Source organism: Ostrinia furnacalis, unplaced genomic scaffold (genome assembly GCF_004193835.3).
Source record: "Ostrinia furnacalis isolate ACB-3 unplaced genomic scaffold, ASM419383v2 OfSCF1172, whole genome shotgun sequence".
Classification (NCBI taxonomy): domain Eukaryota; kingdom Metazoa; phylum Arthropoda; class Insecta; order Lepidoptera; family Crambidae; genus Ostrinia; species Ostrinia furnacalis.
In genome coordinates, this window is record NW_021131411.1 from 2,031,218 (window position 1) to 2,051,969 (window position 20,752).

Here is a 20,752-nt window from a genome sequence, read left to right on the forward strand (position 1 = left end):
GTTCACTCACCTGGGTATCATGACCATAGGGTATTCAGAAGGGTCCCTTCACTTACAGGGTATTCTGAAGGGTTCACTCACCCAGGTATCATGACCACAAGGTACTCTGAAAGATTCACTCACCTGGGGATCATGGCCATAGGGTATTCAAAAGGGTCCCTTCACTCACAGGGTATCCTGAACGGTTGAGTCACCCGGGTATCATGACTACAGGGTATTCAGAAGGGTTCACTCACCTGGGGATCATGGCCATGGACATGAGCCACTCGTGGCGCGTGGCCGCGTCCACAGCGCCGCGCACGATCATGTCCTTTATGAGCTCCACCGAGCCCGCGCTCGCTATGTACGGTAGCGCGTCTAACATGTGTTTTCTGGAACGATACAAATATTTCTTGTTAGTAATCTGACAGAACACACAACAGAGAGGGAGTGATAGACTACCTGGATGAAAATGACCAAAGAGAAATGAGGGAGTTTGGGCCTGTCCATTAGGCCTAAGATGCGCGCCGCGATAAGCGGCTATCACGCCATTTTATCGATTTTGCCCATACATTTTGACGTCGATAAAAGTTATCACGGCGCGCATCTTAGGCCTACTAGACGATATTGTAAGTTTTGAAAGCATCGTCATTATCAGCATTACCAGCGTAATAAATGGCGTCACTTGATAGGGACTAGAAGGTAGGACTGGTCTATGTCTTCTGGTGTCTAGGTCTATAGCTGCCGAATGGATTATTTGCGCACCAGGCGGCCCCACAGGCCGACCGTCGACCCGCTGTCCATGTTCAGGTCTATACTGGAGACTGGCCGTCTTTCTTGGCCCTGTAGCTTAGTTATACTTACGTAGCCGGAGCGCACATAGACTGCTTCCACATTAGGGCGTCAGAAGCGCGGTAGCGGCGTTTTTATAATGTGATACAGGCATCTGTTGCCATATAGCATGAAATTATCCGCAGCGCGTCTGTTGCGCGTTTGTCGCGCTGCTAAAGTCGCCTAAATGTGAAAGCGCTCATAAGCGGTCTCACAGGCCAACACGGTCGACACATTATCTATGTTTCCTAGAGGGTTGGTCTATCTATGCTGGAGGACTATCCATCTTTCCTTAGCGGAGCTAGTTATACTTACGTAGCCGGACATACGAGGCCTCACAGGCCCACAGTCAATCCTCAATCCATATTTAGATCAATATTTAACAACTGTCTACTTCTTGGCCCTGTAGTAAGTTATACTTACGTAGCCGGAGCGCCGGAGCGCACATAAGGGGCCTCACAGGCCAATATAGTTAGTCACCACGCTATCTATGTTTAGATCTACGTCTGCTAGAGGACTAGTCTATGACTATTGGAGGACTGGTCTATGTCTGTTGAAGGACTAGGCCAGTTTATGTATGTTAGTCTTCGATCCTTGCTTCCTTGGCCCTGCAGTGAGTTCCACTTACGTAGCGGGCGCGCACATGAGCGGAGCCCTGGCCAGTAGTTGCGCGAGCGCCGGGTACTGCAGCGGCCGCGCGGAGCGCACCAGGCGGCCCCACAGGCCGACCGTCGACCCGCTGTCCATGTTCAGGTCTATGCTGGAGGACTGGCTGTCTTCCTTGGCCTTGTAGTAAGAACTTTCGTAGCCGAAGCGCATATAGACTGCTTTCACATTAGGGCGTCAGAAGCGCGACAGCAGCGCGGGAGCGGCGTTTTTATAATGTGAAGTCAGGCATCTGTTGTCATATAGTATGAAATTATCCGCAGCGCGTGCTGCTAAAGTCGCCTAAATGTGAAAGCGCTCATAAGCGGTCTCACAGGCCAACACTGTCACTACGCTATCTATGTTTAGATCTGTCTGCTAGAGGACTGGTCTATGTATACTGGAGGACTGGCTATCTTTCTTTGCTTCCTAGGCCCTGTAGAGTGAGTTTTACTTATGTAGCCCGAGCGCACATAAGCGGCCTCACATGCCCACACAGTCAGCCACACGCTATGTTTAGATCTATGTTTGCTAGAAGACTGGTCTATCTATGTTCTTTGCTTCCTTGGCCCTGTAGTAAGTAACACTTACGTAGCGGGCGCGCACATGAGCGGCGCCCTGGCCAGCAGCTGCGCGAGCGCCGGGTACTGCAGAGGCCGCGCGGAGCGCACCAGGCGGCCCCACAGGCCGACCGTCGACCCGCTGTCCATGTTCAGGTCTATACTGGGGGACTGGCCGTCTTGCTTGGCCCAGTAGTGAGTTATACTTACGCAGCCGGATCACACATAAGCGGCCTACAGTACACCTCCTATCCATGTATAGGTCTGTGACTTCTAGAGAGAGAGAGTTTGTGTCAGCTAAAGTCCGGTAGCCGAGCACATAGAATTTCGTCTAATGATCCCAAGCTACCCATCCTTATCGCTCGCGCTTAATTATATTGATGTCACGACAGTGAGTGTGCAAGCGTGACCGCAATATAATTACGCGCGAGCGATGAGGATGAGTAGTTTGGGGTCATTGGACGAAATTCTTCGTGCTCGACGATCAGACTTTAGACAACTGATCTTTATGTTCTGGAAGACAGATCTATGTCTGCTGAAAGACTGGCCATCTTTCCTAGCTTTCTTAACCCTGCAGTGAGTTCCACTTACGTAGCGGGCGCGCACATGAGCGGCGCCCTGGCCAGCAGCTGCGCGAGCGCCGGGTACTGCAGCGGCCGCGCGGAGCGCACCAGGCGGCCCCACAGGCCGACCGTCGACCCGCTGTCCATGTTCAGGTCTATGCTGGAGAACTGGCCGTCTTCCTTGGCGCAGTAGCTTAGTTATATTTACGCAGTCGGATCACATGTAAGCGGCCTCACAGGCCTATGGAAGACCTCTTATCCATGTATAGGTCTGTGACTGCTAGAGGACTGGTTTATGTCAGACAGACAACTGGTTTTTTATGTTCTGGAGGACTGGTCAATGTTTGCTCGAGGGCTAGCTATCTTTCCTTGCTTCCTTGGTCCTGTAGTGTGAGTCATACTAACGTAGCCGGAGCGCTTAAGCGGCCTCACAGGCCCACATAGTCAACACGCTATGTTTCGATCTATGTCTGCTAGAGGACTTGTATAATAATACTATGTTCTTTCCTTCCTTGGCCCTGTAGTAAGTAACACTTACGTAGCGGGCGCGCACATGAGCGGAGCCCTGGCCAGCAGCTGCGCGAGCGCCGGGTACTGCAGCGGCCGCGCGGAGCGCACCAGGCGGCCCCACAGGCCGACCGTCGACCCGCTGTCCATGTTCAGGTCTATACTGGAGACTGGCCGTCTTTCTTGGCCTTGTAGTAAGAACTTTCGTAGCCGAAGCGCACATAGACTGCTTCCACATTAGGGCGTCAGAAGCGCGACACCAGCGCGGTAGCGGCGTTTTTATAATGTGAAGACAGGCATCTGTTGCCATATAGTATGAAATTATCCGCAGCGCGTCTGTTGCGCATTTGTCGCGCTGCTAAAGTCGCCTAAATGTGAAATCGCTCATAAGCGGTCTCACAGGCCAACACTGTCACTACGCTATCTATGTTTAGATCTGTCTGCTAGAGGACTGGTCTATGTATACTGGAGGACTGGCTATCTTTCTTTGCTTCCTAGGCCCTATAGAGTGAGTTATACTTATGTAGCCCGAGCGCACATAAGCGGCCTCACAGGCCCACATAGTCGTCACGGTATGTTTAAATCTATGTCTGCTAGACGACTGGTCTATCTATATTTCTTGCTTCCTTGGCCCTGTAGTAAGTAACACTTACGTAGCGGGCGCGCACATGAGCGGAGCCCTGGCCAGTAGTTGTGCGAGCGCCGGGTACTGCAGCGGCCGCGCGGAGCGCACCAGGCGGCCCCACAGGCCGACCGTCGACCCGCTGTCCATGTTCAGGTCTATGCTGGAGAACTGGCCGTCTTCGTTGCGCGCCTCTTTGGCTCTGATGAGAAAAATTATGGGTAATTTTTTAAATAAATCAAAAAAGTATGTATCTTGCGTAATAGGTACATTGAGGTAATAATTAGCCAATGAGACGGGATTTTGCAAAATTCAACTCGTAAGGGGGTAAAACGGGATCTACGCGTACGAAGTCGCGGGCGGCCGCTAGTTAGAAAAAACCGGCCAAGTGCGAGTCGGACTCGCTCACCGAGGGTTCCGTACAAACCTGCAAGGTTTACAAAGTTCGTTCATTACGACAATCGAGTCATAACTATGGTATTTTTATTGCAAAATGAAATTCATAAGTTTATATTTATTAAAAAATATATATTTTGTAATGTAACTAAAAATTTAAGGTTTTCGGAATTTTTCCTTCATGTGTGCTATAAAACGTTGCTTCATGCCAAATTTCAAGATTCTAGGTCGACTGGAAGTACCCTTTAGGTTTTGATTCCCTTGCGAGTACTTGCGAGTTTCAAAATATGCAGCTTAAATTGCTGTTTCTTTTGATTGCGTTGACATAGAAGTTTGATTTTGTTACAACTTAAAGGTATTATAGACTTGAGTATTTGGTATGAATTTCAATTTAATACCTCTACGCGTTTATGAGGAAATGGGTAGTAAGTTTAAAATTATTTAAAAAAAATATATTATGTGATGTAACTAAAAATTTATGGTTTTCGTAATTTTTCCTTTATCTATGCTATAAGACGTTGCTTCGTACCAAATTTCAAGATTCTGAGTTCACGGGAAGCACCCTGTAGGTTTTGATTCCCTTGCAAGTGTCGAAAATTTGCGGCATAAACGGCTGTATCTTTTGATTGCGTTGGCTTAGAAGTTTGATTTTTTCACAGCTTCAAGGGACAGTAGACCTGAGTAATTGATATAAATTTCAGCTTCATACCTCCACGCGTTCCTGAGAAAAAGGGTCTTGACAGACGGACGGACAACAAAGTGATCCTATAAGGGTTCCGTTTTTTCCTTTTGAGGTACGGAACCCTAAAAAATGAAAAACAATTTAGCGAAAAAAGAAAGGAACTGAAAAACGTAAGGCACAAATTATTTAATAGTTAGCTGATATCACTAAATAAAAATTTACAGAAAATTAAACCGTACATAATTAAAAATAACCGAAATGCGAGAAATTTGTTACTTTTTGGTGGCATGATAGTAGATAGCTATACTAATCTATACTCATACTAGCGAAAGAAACTCAGTCTGTCTGTCTTGCTTTCACGCCTAAACCACTGAACCGATTTTGATGAAATTTGGCATAGAGATAGTTTGAGTCTCTGGTAAGGACATAGGATAGTTTTTATCCCGGTTTTTGAAACAGGGACGAGCGCGATAAAGTTTTTCTGTGACAGACAAAATTAGACGCGGGCGGAAAGCTAGTTAGCCAATAAATATCAAAAATAAAAACAATTCAGCGAAAAAAAGGAACTGAAAAACTTGAAGTGCAAAATAAAATAAAAATACCGTCCATAATTAAAAAGAACCAAATGCGAGAAATAAGTAACTTTTTAGTAGCAAGCTAGTAGATAGCTAATAAGGCGTATGACATATTTATAAACTCACATGCAAAGCAGTTTCAGAACGTCCCGAGCGGCCTTCAGATCGCCGGTCTCGTCTTTGGCGTACTGAGTGTGGTGGTGAAGGAGGTTTGACCGCCTGTGAATTACTTCCCAGCCTGAAAACAATATCATATCATTAAATACAATAATAAACGTGATAAAAACAACATAATGAACAAACAATAAATATTTATGGTTCACTAAAATACAATGTGAAGTATTCTTTAAGAAATTTCATTAAAAAATAACGTCGCTTAACGGGCGACGATGTCATAACGGAGGAGAACGCCTATATTTGCTTTATACATATTATAAACAACAAAAACAAGCTGTGTAGTTGGGGTCTTAAAGTTCTCCCTTGTGGCATACTATATGTCAAAAAGAAAACTAGGCCTTATTTCTACGTAATACAGTTCAAATTTCACTACATTCTAAGCTGCGAGTCCATGAATGAACTATAGCTATCGGTCTTGTTAACCCACTTTAGTCCAAGTCTTCTAACTCAATATTTATAAACAAAAATATACCGTAATTTACTTAATTTTAGGTTGTGAACCCATAGACTCGCTGTCAGTCTTGTTGACCTCCCTTACGAGGGTCAAGTCTTATGACAGTTTTCATGGCCCCCGAGCTACTAAAGCTTTACAAAAATATACCGTAATCCACTCACTTTTAGGTTGTGAATCCATAAACTCGCTGTCTGTCTTGTTGACCTCCCTTACGAGGGTCAAGTCCTGTATGACAGTGGTCATGGCCCCGGAATTCCTTCCTGAGAAAGGTTCGAAGAGGTGTCTCTCGCGGCAGTTGACAGACTTGTAGATGTGGTGGTCAACTGTGATGCGGCATTTGCTCTCCGATTTTAAGACCGGCCATGTTTGGAATTTCTGCAAAATTATACATTGTTTACTCACCAATTATTAACATACCAATAAATAAATTTACATTACTAAGAAAACCATAGGCTGCAGTTTCAAATCCGGCTCGAAGGACCATGTATAAGTCCCAAGTTTGGAATCTTTGCTGTATAATTTGTAATTTAATTGCTATAAAATTTTGATATGAGAGTGTTTAAAAGCAGTTTTAAGAGCTAACCTACTGAGAATAAATGGATTTCATGGTTAGTTTGTACAAAGGCTCTCCCTATTTACTACAAATGAGATCTCAGTGAGCCTGCAAGTTTGAATGTTGATTTTATAATACAAGACTAGGGTAGTACGGTAAAGCTTGTACCCCAATTGCAAGGAAAATAGTATAGCAAGAATACTTACGCTTTGGAAGTCGTATCTGACAGTCTGCAGTATAGACATGTACTTGTATCTATTCTTGCAAAGGGCCAGGTCTCGCGTCTTCACCAATATCAGGCTGGTGTTCTCTTGTCCTCGGACTATGTAGTCCACTCCACATGTGCCGTGGATGTCTTTCTGGAAGTCGTAGAGTATGTTAAGATTATACATTTGATGAAAAATAGCACTTGTAACAAGTAACCACATTAGATGACAATTTCAAAATAATGGCGTAATTACGTCAAAATTATACATTTCTGTTGAAAAATGACACTTGTTAGAACCACAATAGATTTCAATTTCGAATGGAAAATAGAGGATTGATGTAAATTAAAATGTGGTGCTAGTTAGTTCATAAGTCATATTCATCATAATCCTTTTGAAGCGATTTTAACGTGCCACTTGTCTTGGCAGGCAGACCATCCTATTCGCGACCATTTTGCGAATGGATCGGAATTCGAATGGGACCGAATGCAACTGGGACCGAATGCGAACGGGACTGAATGCGAATGGGACCGAATGCGAACGGGACTGAATGCGAATAGGACCGTTTTTTAATTCGTGGCCAAATGCGAATGGGATGGTCTGCGTCAAACGTATCTAGGCCCCCTGAAGTTCCCATCAACTTATTAGTAAACATTTCTAAGCATTTCTGTTGCTCACCTCAACTCCCTTGAAGTTGATGTCAAATCTCTTCATGCTGTTTTGAAAGAGAGACAGTATGGCTCTCTTGAAGTTGAGCACCCACTCCTGGTCTCCTGACTCGGGGCAGATCTCCGATATAAGCCCATCGTGGTAGGCAAACCTGTGTAAAGGAGGCAAGTAAAGACAACAGGATATCAGACTTTACATTTTAGATGCAAAATCGCCCCTATTAGAACTACACAAGATGTCATAGTGTATAACTTGATGTGGCATCATCTGTACTTTTTTGTAGTATTTGATTGAAAAAAAAAATCTATGACTTTTTAAGAAGCAGTACCTAGTAGGGGCGATTTTGCAATACAATGTTTTGATGAGCTGTAAGAGACTGTATGTACTAAGTATATCAAATAATTCAAATAATAATATTAAATAATTATTTGATGTTCTTTATTTATCTGTTGTATCACATAGTACACAACTGGAACAATAAATATGCATTATTATTTGTATATGGATGGACTTGCAGTGATTTATTTAATAGTTGGCTGATATCTAATTAGAGAAGTGGCACAAACTAATTTTAACACTTCCAAGATTGTATTATTACTCATTACGTCACAGTTTTAATAACAAGGGGCCTGCAATAGATTTTATTATACAATAATTCTGCCAATTAGTAAGTAGCTAAATCATAAAACTAATTTATTTTTTGCAAGTCGTTTCAGCCAGATGACGTCCACTGCTGGACAAAGGCCCAAGGAGAAGTAGGCTTTTAAAAAGCATTTTTACACGTCCCATTATTACTTTAACCCTACTAGGTACTCCTTCGGGACAATAAATGGGCCAGTGCTGAGAATAAGCAGCACAAGAAACTCAGTTAAAATAACATTTATGCCTTACAGACCACATACAGTGGCGGCGTAAGGCGTAGGCGACGTGGGCCACCGCCTACGGCCTCGCGGAACAAGGGGCCTCGCGCATCAAAAATTTTGAAAAAATGTATACAAGGTGGAGATGACAATATCACAATACGACAATAAATGCAAACATTGACTATTAAATATAAATTCTTGATAGCTAAACAATGTAGTTAAAAAAATATTTTTTTTTTCAAACAAATTCAGCCATAATCAGACACAAAATTAAGCAACAACACGGTTTTAAGTGACGAACATTATTCTTTGGCGCAATATTCCTTTAAAATTAATCACTGAATCACGAAATCAGAAACTGTCAATGAATAGACCGTTGACCCGTTTTTTTTTATATAAAATCCGTCTTCAGGTCGCCACAGAACAAGGCCTCGCGAAATCTGTCTTGCCCACATCAAATTTAGGTCTTGCCCCGCCACTGACCACATACCTAAGATCATAGAGCGCCACAGCATGGATGAACTTCTCTGCACGTTCCACTGGGTAGTTTTCATCTTGATCGATTAAAGTCACGTCTCGTAGCTGCAGGAGTCCTTCACAGGGCGTGATGAACTGGATTACAGCCTAGAACCATAACATGCACGTTTTTTTAGATGATAGGTATGAAAATTTGTTTTAGTAGTTTTGTAGTAAAATATTATGTTCAATGAATGAATCTAGTTTAAGCACAAATTCACATGCCAGCTGTGTTGCTGAGATAGCTGCACGTTCCTCTAAGAATGCCGAATCTACTGCTACAGCTGGTGTCACTATAAAACACCACTCCTCTAAGAAAAAAAAAATCTAAGATTTTTTAACCAATTAAATGCTCTAATTCTTTATTGCTCTATGTGTATAATAATATGGGATGCGGGATCATCAAGTAATTTGTTTTTTATCAGAACTGTGTGATGTTGATAAAAGATTTACTTACCTCTGCTTTTACATCTAAAGTGGACCGGTTATTGCTGGAGCCAGCGAAGTAGGTCTCAATGTTCACTTTGTACTCATAGTGGTAAGTGACGTCAGTTAAGTACTTGAATTTATCGGAAACTGGAAAATAAAAGTAGGATTTTCAGCACACATAACCTCTAAACCTTAAAATTTTATGAAATAGTACAAAGTACTTAAATTATTTTTACTTACCTGCACATGAAGGTGGTCCACAAATATACGGGTCTTTGAGTGAATCTGCAAGAAATATTAAAATATTTAATTTAAAAATCACAACTTTCGTTGTTGGTAAACAAACAACAAAACCGAAGGTGACCGAAGTTCGAACCGAACAGCTGTTTTTGACATTGGCATTTGGCATAATGTTTTTTTTATGCCCAATGAAAACGTACTATACAGCATAATTATTTCAAACTTACGAAGTATTATTTTAACAATCTTAAACTTACAAAAATAGTTTCATGAACATTCGTCATTGATTTATTTATTTATATTTGCAAAAAATGTTTCAGCAAACAATCATGATAATTTAATCAAGACAATGGCGGACTTAAACCCTACATACCGGACACTAACGGACATTTTGGAAGACTAACTACTGTAACTTAACGGAAAGAATATCCGATAAATAAATCTATGGTCGCTAAAGCCTGTGATATTCAAACAGCGTAACGCATTGTAATCTACGTGTAAATAGGCACTTTAAGATGTGACAGAACCCGCCTAATTAACATAAGTATTAGAAAACAAATCCATATCATAAATCAACAGTAGTCCCAGTGAGCGATAGTTGCGAATCGCGATCCGTATCGTACCCTTGTCTCGGGTTACGGTCTCTAACAACGGAAATCGTTACGGGCGCTGCGCGGGACACAGCTGACGAATATAAAACAGTTTAATCCTTGGGAAATGCACACAACAATCTCGAGTGAGGAATAGTTGGAGGATTTGAACGAGAAATGTTGGGAAAAACTTATTAGTTACGTTCTGTTACTCGTTAATCCTAGCTAGATTATTTTGCACCAAAATTAACTTTAAAGGATAGCAGAAACGATGCAAGTTCGCTCCTCGATTAACTTGGACTATTTGTTTCTACTATGATTATGGTGAACACGTCATTATACCTACGCGAGTTTAGGGTACCTTGGTACTATTACTTATTCTGTGTTTAGGGGTAGGTACTAGGTATTTCGAAGGGGTTAACGGGACTTCTACTACACTAGAAAAGAACTAAAGACAGTCACCACAGCACATTATTGGGAGATGCATCTTAGGTACCTACCGTTTGAAAACTAACTACACCGTATCTGCCACCAAAAAGCCACCTTTTCCATAGTAATTAGTTACCGAAACTTCAGTAGATTTATCCAGTACCTACCTATAGCTGGGTAATCGATGAAGCACAACTAAGGTGAATTCGAAGGTCGAGCAGATCTCAGAGGAAATTGAAACTAATTTGGAGCCCCCGACGATATTATTCAGAAGTAAATTATTAAGGGGAGCTCGGTGCATATGATCGAATTCCTCCAGCTCAGCGAGCTGTGGAAATTCTCGGAATTTCTCGGTCCCTTGAGGATTGATGACAGAACTAAAGTGATCGATATACTTAGTACCTAGAACATAGGATATGTAAACTGAAATTGGCACAGAAGCGGTAAGTAGTTTGTTTTTGAGGAAGACACGATTGTAGCAGTAATTAAAGTACAGAACATCACCCCTAAGTCACCTAAGTTAGTTTTATGGGAACACAGATTTGGCTAATCCAAAGTGTTGGTAACGGAGTGCCATAACTTGATCCACCACATGACTAGAAGACAGGACATAAGAAATGCATAGTCTTGTTTGTTTGTGTAACTTATCATACTCAATTTTTTTTTCTTTGTCAGGTTCTTACTTAATTAAATAGCATCACACAATAGGTACCTACCTACTATGGTAGTTTACGGATCCGGCGACTGGGACTGCGATCCTACAATAGCGGTCCCAGTCGCCGGAAGCCTCGTACAAAACATAGCAAACTAAGGATAGTGGGATGGTCCGAACCTATGCTTGATGAGGCCTAACTTAAGTCCAGCCGTGGGCTGAAGGGAGCTGCTGATGATGTTGAGAGCCACAAAAGCTGTAGGATAATCGCGGTGGCTACTTACTTACTTATGGATTTTAGCACTGACCTACTAAACCGGGCTAGTGTGTTTACAAATAGATAAAACTAACTACTGTAGTTCTGACACGTGTTTATGCATAGAACAAACACTAAGTAGCTACCTACTGCATTGTAGGTATGTTGCTGACCTTGATATGGGACAGGAAACGGATCTTATTTCCTTTAAATTACCGCAATGAAAACTGTTTTTTTCTAGTAAAAGAAAAAAAAAGGTTTTGTATTTCTGAAATAAATGTTTTAACTTTTAAAAGTTTGTTTGTTTGTATCTTATATTATTTATCAAATGGTATCAAAATTGATTAATCAATCAATCAGCTCATTTGCCACCGGATGTAGTACCAGGATGTTTTGATGTAGATTGACCTAACAGATGCGCGTACGCGTGACGTATTGCAATTGTTATTTACGAAAACATTCTTGAAAACTGACACAAATCTGCCTACACTTCGTAGTCATTAGGGTACCTATGTAAGTGAGAAAAAGCTTAGGTAAAACAAAAGCTTTAAAAGCACTACATTTTGGCTAAACCGGCATTTTTTAAGTAAGTTCAATAATCAGAAATGGACAGTAAGTAGTGAGCTGATAGAAATATTTTTTTATGGCACATCGAATAACATGTTTTTTATACATTTCTAAAAAAAGTGTGCATAGTATAACTTTGTCACAATACATCTCTCTATTTAGTTTAAGAAACAACCATAAAATGATTTCATAACTTAAAAAATAACACGCGCATGAATGAAATTCTTTCATAAATAACTAGACACGACTAACATACCTACGCAGTAAGACTTAAATTAGTAATTAACAGTTATAGAACTCATAATAAAGCTTTAGATGAAAAGAATACGTACTTCCAGATCCTAGGGCAGCTCCAGCAAACGCTAAGCACACTAAAATCACACACCAGTCCATTTTGGCACTTCACTTACACCATGTCCGAAGCCGCCTTGTCAATCGCACGAATTGACATCAAATAACAAATTCTGAGATCCCTTATCTGGGGTCGGATGGAGGGGTTAAAGTCAATGTAATTATCACTCCATTATCTGGTATGCAGAATGGCGGTTAATTATTATGAGTAATTTGTAATGAATATTGTAAGCTGATAGCGAACATGGCTATCGAAAGTGCGTATGCGCACATGTAGGTAGGTAGGGATCCGAGAGTAGGGGCTCCAATGTTTGGATGGATGTTTGGACAATAGGACCATAAAGGCAAAAAATGGTATGTAATACAAAGATCCCGAGATCCTGTGGACTCCCAGAGATAAGTACCCCGTCAATATTTCATTTTCAATATGAAGAAAGGGAAACTGAGGCGTTCTCAACCCTTCTGAACATTAGCCTCTAAGTCTCTCCCAATGATTTCCAGATTGACCTGTTGGTAGTGCGCATCCAGCGCCTTCCTGCTACCTTTATGAACGTAGCAGGCTGCGTTTTCAGATTATGTGCTCTCCACTCCAGAACCTTGCTGCCCCATTGGCGTTTTGCGTACCAATTTCCCTGCCCATTGCGACTTCAGCTTGCTAATCTGTTGGGCTACAATGACGTGCATAGGTGTCCTGAAAAGGGCCTAACAAAAGCTTTTTTATTTACTTTTTATGACTGCCACATCATGGTCGCCCTACACACGGGAAGTCATCGGAAATCGGTGCGGGCTCGGGTTGCGTTCCGACTCCGAGTCGACCCACGAGGGAATGTATGTTTGTCCATTCACACGATTCATTAAAAAAAATATTGTTATACTGTCCGTTAGTTTGTTTACCTCGATGATAAAAAGATGGATGAAAACGCGGGTGGATAAATAAATGTATGACTATTTAAAGATTTCAATAAGAATGATTATCTCAATTATTTAACGTACTTAATTACCTATGTATAACTTGATAAATGATTAATTTAATACTTTCAGCCTTTGAAATACAAGTCGAGTCGAGAACATGTTTTTAATTGAAAAATATAGTATTTTCCTTTTCAGAAAATTCAAAAAATTGCTACTACATTCTAGGATGATGTTTTATGTTTATGTAAGTTTTATTGTCCTTGTTTATTTATTTATGGGTCATTCCACAAAAATATGTCAACTCTTAGTCCGCGCCACATTTCACATGAAATATTTGTTAATATTTTATTCCAAAATTGTTAAATAATAGCTCGCAATGTGCTTTATTCATCACCCATTTATATTTTTTGAAACTATTTTTAAAACATCTTAAATTCCTTTTGAATGACCCAAAACGTCATTCCCTAGGCATGTCCGTACTCCAAAAGTTTGTGTTTTGGGACCCACATTTATAAAAACATCAACTTTATCCTTTGTTTTAATTAACGAATAATCTATTTAAATGTATATTACACCAAATTCTATTAATATTTTGCGGTTTCAATAAACAATAATTTGATTTTCTTTAGTTGAAAAAGAGTCTACAGTTTTTAGCGTCATTCCCTCGCCACGCACTGATTTTATAATTTTGCGCTTTAATATGTATTTAGAGTGAATGACATTTAGTTGAGTTTAAAGTACGATACGAAGTTATCCTCAGACCATACTGGCTTTGCGGTAGCCGTTTTTTGAATAAGTGCAAACGTGCCAGTTGTTGCGGAAACATGTGTTAATCCAGTCACTTCGTCAGTCCCTAGTTGAGTAGCTTTATTGATTATAATAGGAAATTGTATATAATTTAATAGTATTTACGTGTGGTTTTTTGGCTATTTTCGGCACATCGTATTAAGCATCTTATAATATAAAGTTAATCTGCATTTGTGTTAAGTTTTACTCCAAATCGTCAGTCCCTAGAGCGTCAGGCCCTAGCTTTAAACGGCACTTGGGACTAAATTACTAGTTAGGGAATGATGTTTTTTATATAGTGATAATAACAAAACAACTACATTATGTGTATTAACTTATCTATACATTTTAAGGTTATAAGTTTTATACTTTATTAGAAGTCATATTGGAGTAATGTAGTATGAAAAAATTGAAAATTATAATTTCTCCTAAAATAAAGCATAAATTGACTGGCCCTTTTAGACATAACATAATTAATTAATAAACAATAATTTACACTAATAAAGTATTCAAAAGCATCTTAAAAAAGTTACGGACAAAATGACGTCGAAAATATACAGATTTTTATGGAATGACCCTTTTTATTAGGTATATACTACAGTTGACAATCGAGTTTTGTTAGTAGATACTTAAGTACACCATGGTTAGTAGTTAACTAAGAGCTTGTTGTAAAGATAGTTAAAATAATATATAAAAAAAATCTGTTTTCTTTACTTTAACCACGATTGCTGGTTGCAAGGGTTTTACTATAAAATATGTATAAATCATCAACAAGATAACTACTTATTTTGATATCTTAATTTAAATTATCATAACGCCGTCGGACATTGCTATTTTTATTTTTAATTAGTTATGAAGAAGTAGTTTCGTACCATGTTATGATAAGGGATGGTAAAGGTCATTATCGTACAGACAATGGTAATAATAATAACTGTGCCATTGAACTGTGCTTTGGAGGCGATAAGCATTTTATCAATGACTAGGAGCCGTATTGAAAAACGACACGTAACCTAAGTATGAATATTCTGCAAAAAATCGAGTAGTATAATAAGTAAAGCCTATTATTTATGTATTGTCACCAGTTATTTTATTGCTAGTCATGTAAGTTCCCAGTTAGTAATAACTTTAAATCACCTTCCCATTTATTAAAAACATTTTGCCCTCTTCTTGTGTTGTCTGGAAGAGATTGCTCTAAGACCGCCTTTGTGCCGTTTTGATTTGGTATGGTTAAGAGGATTTAGTATTGAAATTCTCATCACGAACTCGAAAGCAAACTGGGAACTAATATACACCAATAGCAGGTCTTCCGACAAAGGCGAAAGGTCGTGGGTTCCATCCTCATCTGAGGCAATCGATATTTCTAAGTTTTAAAATGATGTCTTAAAATGCAAAAACGTATGTACTTATTAACCTTGAAGCCTTCTACACTTTGTGCGTCTTGCCAAGGAACCCGGACCATATCCAAATCGGCAGAGTCCTTCTAACCACTGGTTTACTGGATACATTATCCAACAGCCACTTCGCACGTGCTGCTGGAAAACTCACATGGCTACATGCTAAAACCACTAACCGGTATTATGTGTGGTAATGTGGTAAATAAATGTCGGTTATGTTTAATAATATCACAATAACCTTTATAACGGTCGTGATGCGCAGGTATGCATAGCAATATCATTAGTATTGCATTTTGCAATGTTACTAAGTGAGTGTTTTACAGTGCTCTAAGTCCGCCTGGCTAGCTACCACCATCTTACCTAAGTCTGTCGCCATAACAAAAATGTTAACAGTATTGTTGTGTTCCGGCAGTTAGAAGTAAGATAGCCAGTTCCTCCGTGGTTGAGGATTCCGGGTGAAGCTCGCTTCCACCTTCGGCCTCATCGTCACTTACCGTCAGGTGAGATACATCCCAAGAGCTTCCTCGTTGTACCTAGATAAAAAAAACTTAATTATTGGCTTACATTACTACGCTAAACGTAATTTTACACTGTTTGTTACGTAGCTAGACTTACCGTATTCACAAACGATGCTTGCTTGAGTGAAGCAGCAAATCGAACGCACAGCGTTGAATAGATTGTGTGTGGTTTGTTCGTGTGTGACCCTGTGATTGGTTCGTGTGTGACCCTGTGCGACCACGTGCACAGTGAGACCTCATAGTACCTAATGTTTGTGAATATGGGCGTAAATGATATGATATGATGCTTAGGGAAATATTTTTCCTAAACACTGCTAAACGTAGCCTAGCTAGCGTAAATAAATAAGGTAGGTTAGGTTAGGTAGGTTCCAAACTAGTGAGCAATTCAAAAACATCGCCTTTTTAATTGCAATGGAAACTACTTCATCATCATCATCATTTCAGCCATAGGACGTCCACTGCTGAACATAGGAAACTATTATTAGCGTAAGGTGAAAGGCCTGTTGTTCAGGTTCAAGTTTTGGACAGGTTGTTCAGGACAAAGATAGGAATAACAAAGTGATTAAGCCTTGCAGCAACCATAGGATTCGAAGTAGGAACCTACCATGCATCAATTTAGATACTAGTCACCGAACCAAGGTAGAGAAGAATGAACCACATTAATTTAAAACATGCATCTTCATAAACCTCAAAGTGCCTATACAAAATCATAATTATAATTTCGTCAGTTTTCAGCGTGCATGTTTTCCTTATATTTTCATCAATAAAGCACTTAATATAAAAAACAAACGAGAACGACTAAACGACGAGGAAAAGCAGTAATCGCCATTGCAGCCGCCCTCTGAAGTGGAAATTGCTCCAAATTTTTCTTATCGCCTGTTCCAAAGTGAAAAAGCAAATCAAGCAAATTCACGTACTGCAAATTGAGTTCAACGGGAGGAGTACAATACTCCCAAGACTCCTGAGAGGATTGCAAATTCGATCTTATTGTGTGGGGTGAAGGATACTGTTGCGTTGAAAGGTCAGTGAGGAGCAGGGTACTTAATTGGGCCGATTTGACGGGACGCAGATGTCAAGCTTTGTCAATAAATGCGATTGTGAACGGTTAGGGTTGCCACGAGTCAAAGTGGAAAATTACAATGGGGAATGTGACTTGAATGAAATTTTCATTAGTTATGTAGGTCCTTTTCGCTATGACGCTGCCAAGATAATTATAGTGAATGGCGGCAGATGGACGGGCCTTCAAGTCATCACCATAGGGATAGCATAATAATATCGGCTGGTAACGTGGTGCTCAGAAGAAGTTAGTGAACATTCTTTGATGATGAAGATGACGCTACCAACCGGCCAATCTGGAAATCATTGGGGGAGGCCTTTCATGTTCAGCAGTGGACATCCTTTGGCTGAAATGATGATGGTGACGATCTTTTCAAAATTTGTTCAGTAAGTTCATTGATAGATAATATACGCATTGATACTCTTTATTGCATACCACACGAAATTGACAATGAAAGAAATATGAAATTGAAACTACATAATAGGCGGTCTTTTCGCTAGAAAGCGATCTCTGCCAGACAACCCAGGGTGTTATGATAGTTTATAGTACAGGCTGATTACTTAATTTATTAATCTGTGCAAGTTATGGTAAAATTACTACCTCTTGTATCGGCTAACATTGTCATTATTTCCAAGAAAAAGTTGTCAGAGACTTGAGTTTCCTACGTTGCTTATTCTCAACTATTATAAAATGCTCCTGAAGTAGTCGTGAGAAAAAGTTTTATTACCTTGTTAGGTAGGGTAATGTTACTTTATTTTGCTTGAGATGCGCTCACTTAAACTTACAAAGAAATAACTTCTTTTATTCAACACTTTTGTAACTGGCTACTAGACATTAAACAATACAGAATGAGCTGAACCGAAATTGATATACCAAAGGCGTTTTTTATTGAGTTTAGCAGAAATTAAAGGACGTTTCTGCTACTAGCATTTGCACGCTTTTCATTCCCTTTTAAGGAGTGAGTATTTGAAAATCTTTTCTTATTGGATGCTACTTAGTACGTCATAGTTATCTACGTGTATTTGCTTGCTACAGAACAATCCATTTAGAAGTGTGAGATGTGTTGATAGATCAGCCAGTCCGGCGTTTTCCTTTAAGGCCCGTTTCCACCAAAGAAGTAAGGAGAGTCGACCAGAGGAGAATTTGACAAGATTAAGTTACTTTCCACATAATTATCTTCATTCAGTTTCGGTTCAGAAATCTGATAGGTTATTTAAAACACTTCTTCTTATCTCCTCTTCTCCCCGCCTTGGTGGAAATCGGGCCTTCGTTCGTTCGTTTCAGCCGAAAGACGTCCACTGCTGGACAAAGGCCTCCCCCAAGGATTTCCACAAAGACCGGTTCTGCGCCACTCGCATCCAGGCATCTCCCGCGACCATCACCAGATCGTCGGTCCGCCTAGTGGGAGGCCTGCCCACGCTACGTCTTCCAATATATTCCATTACATATTATCCAAATTTCTGTCTCTAGGCTAGGATTTACTTAGGTAATTTACCTTTAATCTTCTAAACAATGAAGAGGCAGCCATACCAATGAGTCACTCCGTCAAACAGTAGGTTTAATGGGTACCTATTGTTTTCAAACGATGAATTGATTCGTCGCTTCATACTGAATACCGTTCTCACGTTGAAAAGCTTTTGTTTTATTCGCTGGCAATGCGTGTGGAAATACCGATAACGGTATCAATAACGTTATATTACTGTGTTCGCGGCTAATAACGTTATGAGGCTGAATCGATGCATTATTAGCGTGGATCGGTAGACTTCTTTGGTAATTAGGTAAATTTTTAACTTTATTTCTGGTGAAGGACTCTGTAAGCTTCATTGTTTCTATGTCCCTATATCCCTACTAAATTAACCAATACCTATTTAAATCTTAATTAGATTAGTGTATTCAGAGACATCTTTGATTAATAGAGTTTTCGGGGACAGATACCTATTACAATTAAGGTAAATGTCCCCCTATTTCGCCATATTAATAAGCTTGAGAAGTTGAGACTATGATACAGGAGGATTAAATGTCGTTTTCAAAACACTTAAGTCATCATTATCGGGTCATGTAGTCTGCTCTGCAGGAGCAAGACCTTTTCTAAAACCAGGCAAGTGGAGAATTTGCTACAAATTGTTGGCCTGATGTTCGAATGTTTGTCTCTTAGCCACCTTATAGGACATCCACAAGATCCGCTGAAACCACTGTACAGTCAGCGTCAAATATTTCGTAAAAAGTGGCAAAAAAGTTGAAAATTCAACCTAAGTAATTCCAACAAAATTGTAGTAAAATAACTACGTGTTGCGTATTTATAAGTTACTTTGGACGCGCACGAACTATTTGACGCTGACTGTACGTGTACCTATAGCATTATTGCTATAGGTGGCGCATGTAATAAGAATATATCATTATTAATTAGTAATTAAATGCTAATTTGGCTGAGTCTTGTATGAAAGCTCCTTACATTGTATTTAATAACGCCTACGTAAATAACAAAAGCAAATTCGACAAGCTGTTTGTTTAGAACGAACATTATTTGGGAACTCTCAGCTAATAAGGTTTAATTAGGATAATCATTAAATAAGCGTTAATTAACGAGAAATTGTTATTATCTTCTCAGATTCTATGAATAGAGAAGAGCTTTATTGTTATTTACTAAAAATACACAGATGCGGAATTGTGTGAATCGACTACTTATTTATTAATATTGTATTTTAATTATTGCGTTCAAAAACATCTTCATTTATGATAATACAATTAATATTGTTACCAAACCGTAGAGTCCCAAAGTGGTGGTAGGGCAAGCTAATGTAGGGCCTGTATAGGCAGGTGTAGATACATGCCATATGCCATGTAAAAGGGATCTACATACTAATAATGAATTAGCATTCGAATTAATTAATTTTCTGCTCAAATTAAGTACACAGTTACCAACCACGTGCTTACGATATGAACTCGCATCAATATCGCATAATTAATATTACTACTGCGCTGACCTGGTTTAGTCCGGATCATTATTTAACTAGCTTTAGCAGATAACTATGTAAATTAATATAGCTACGACATATAACCATTTATCCTATTCTACTTTAAATATTATCACGATGGAATGATGTGGTATCAAGTATGTTACTACTTTGTTACGCAAAACGGGTTAAATGGTTTAATGAGGCATTGAAACTGTGCGTATTAAAAAATACTCTGTGCACTTTGAGTCGGGCTGAGAATTATTTGAACTTCGCAATTAAAAGGCTCTAAAGAAGTCAAAACCCGGCATCAAACCTTAGACGTTGTTGCTGGGACGTCTAATTACGAGCTAGAAGTCGGTTCCATTACGAATGTATGAACCGGGACGTGGCTTGCAAGCACTCACGAGCCATCCTTCCTTGCCAGGACCGACCAGTTCTACAAGACCCCTTATACAGCCTTTGTACGCTTTTAAAACTTCCCGCTCTAACCAGCACCACGGCTCCACCAACGCCGGCCGAAGATGCCCCCAGCTCTTTTCCTCCAGTCGTCCGCAAAAAGTCGAAACGTGTGGGACTGCAAAGGAACCCGTTTCTCCATACAAGGCTCTGTACGAGAAGTCGCATCCCAACGCACCACCATAATATTGTTAGCTGCCGCCGATAGCTTTTTATGTCGAATGCATTATTCGATACTCATTTAAAATTCTAACATACGCTTATAAAGAAAGCTCGCCATTTTCATGCGGTCCCCTGCTGTCGCCGGTCGTCTCGTGTTAAAAACGGACGTATTTATCTGTGCTTTATTATCTTTAGATT

At 40.0% G+C, this 20,752-nt stretch overlaps 1 protein-coding gene across 9 annotated transcripts in view; it reads right to left on the reverse strand.

Annotated features, from left to right (window-relative positions):
• The window catches only part of Apoltp (Apolipoprotein lipid transfer particle), an 80,960-nt gene extending 68,377 nt beyond the window's left edge, over positions 1-12,583 (reverse strand). For 8 of the 9 annotated variants that reach the window (XR_003655799.1, XM_028302977.1, XM_028302983.1 and 5 more), the window contains exons 1-10: positions 12,294-12,583; positions 9,468-9,512; positions 9,256-9,374; positions 8,773-8,906; positions 7,429-7,570; positions 6,751-6,903; positions 6,153-6,366; positions 5,487-5,598; positions 3,739-3,909; positions 237-371 (exon numbers count right to left, since the gene is read on the reverse strand). Coding sequence is in view for 8 of the 9 variants with exons in the window: in XM_028302977.1 (XP_028158778.1) it covers positions 237-371; positions 3,739-3,909; positions 5,487-5,598; positions 6,153-6,366; positions 6,751-6,903; positions 7,429-7,570; positions 8,773-8,906; positions 9,256-9,374; positions 9,468-9,512; positions 12,294-12,354 (1,286 nt within the window). In the remaining variant the exon portion in view is untranslated. Of the gene's footprint in view, positions 1-236; positions 372-1,438; positions 1,571-3,738; positions 3,910-5,486; positions 5,599-6,152; positions 6,367-6,750; positions 6,904-7,428; positions 7,571-8,772; positions 8,907-9,255; positions 9,375-9,467; positions 9,513-12,293 lie in introns of those variants that run through there. The other variant, XM_028302986.1, reaches the window with a different exon arrangement.
• Positions 12,584-20,752: the final 8,169 nt, after the last annotated feature.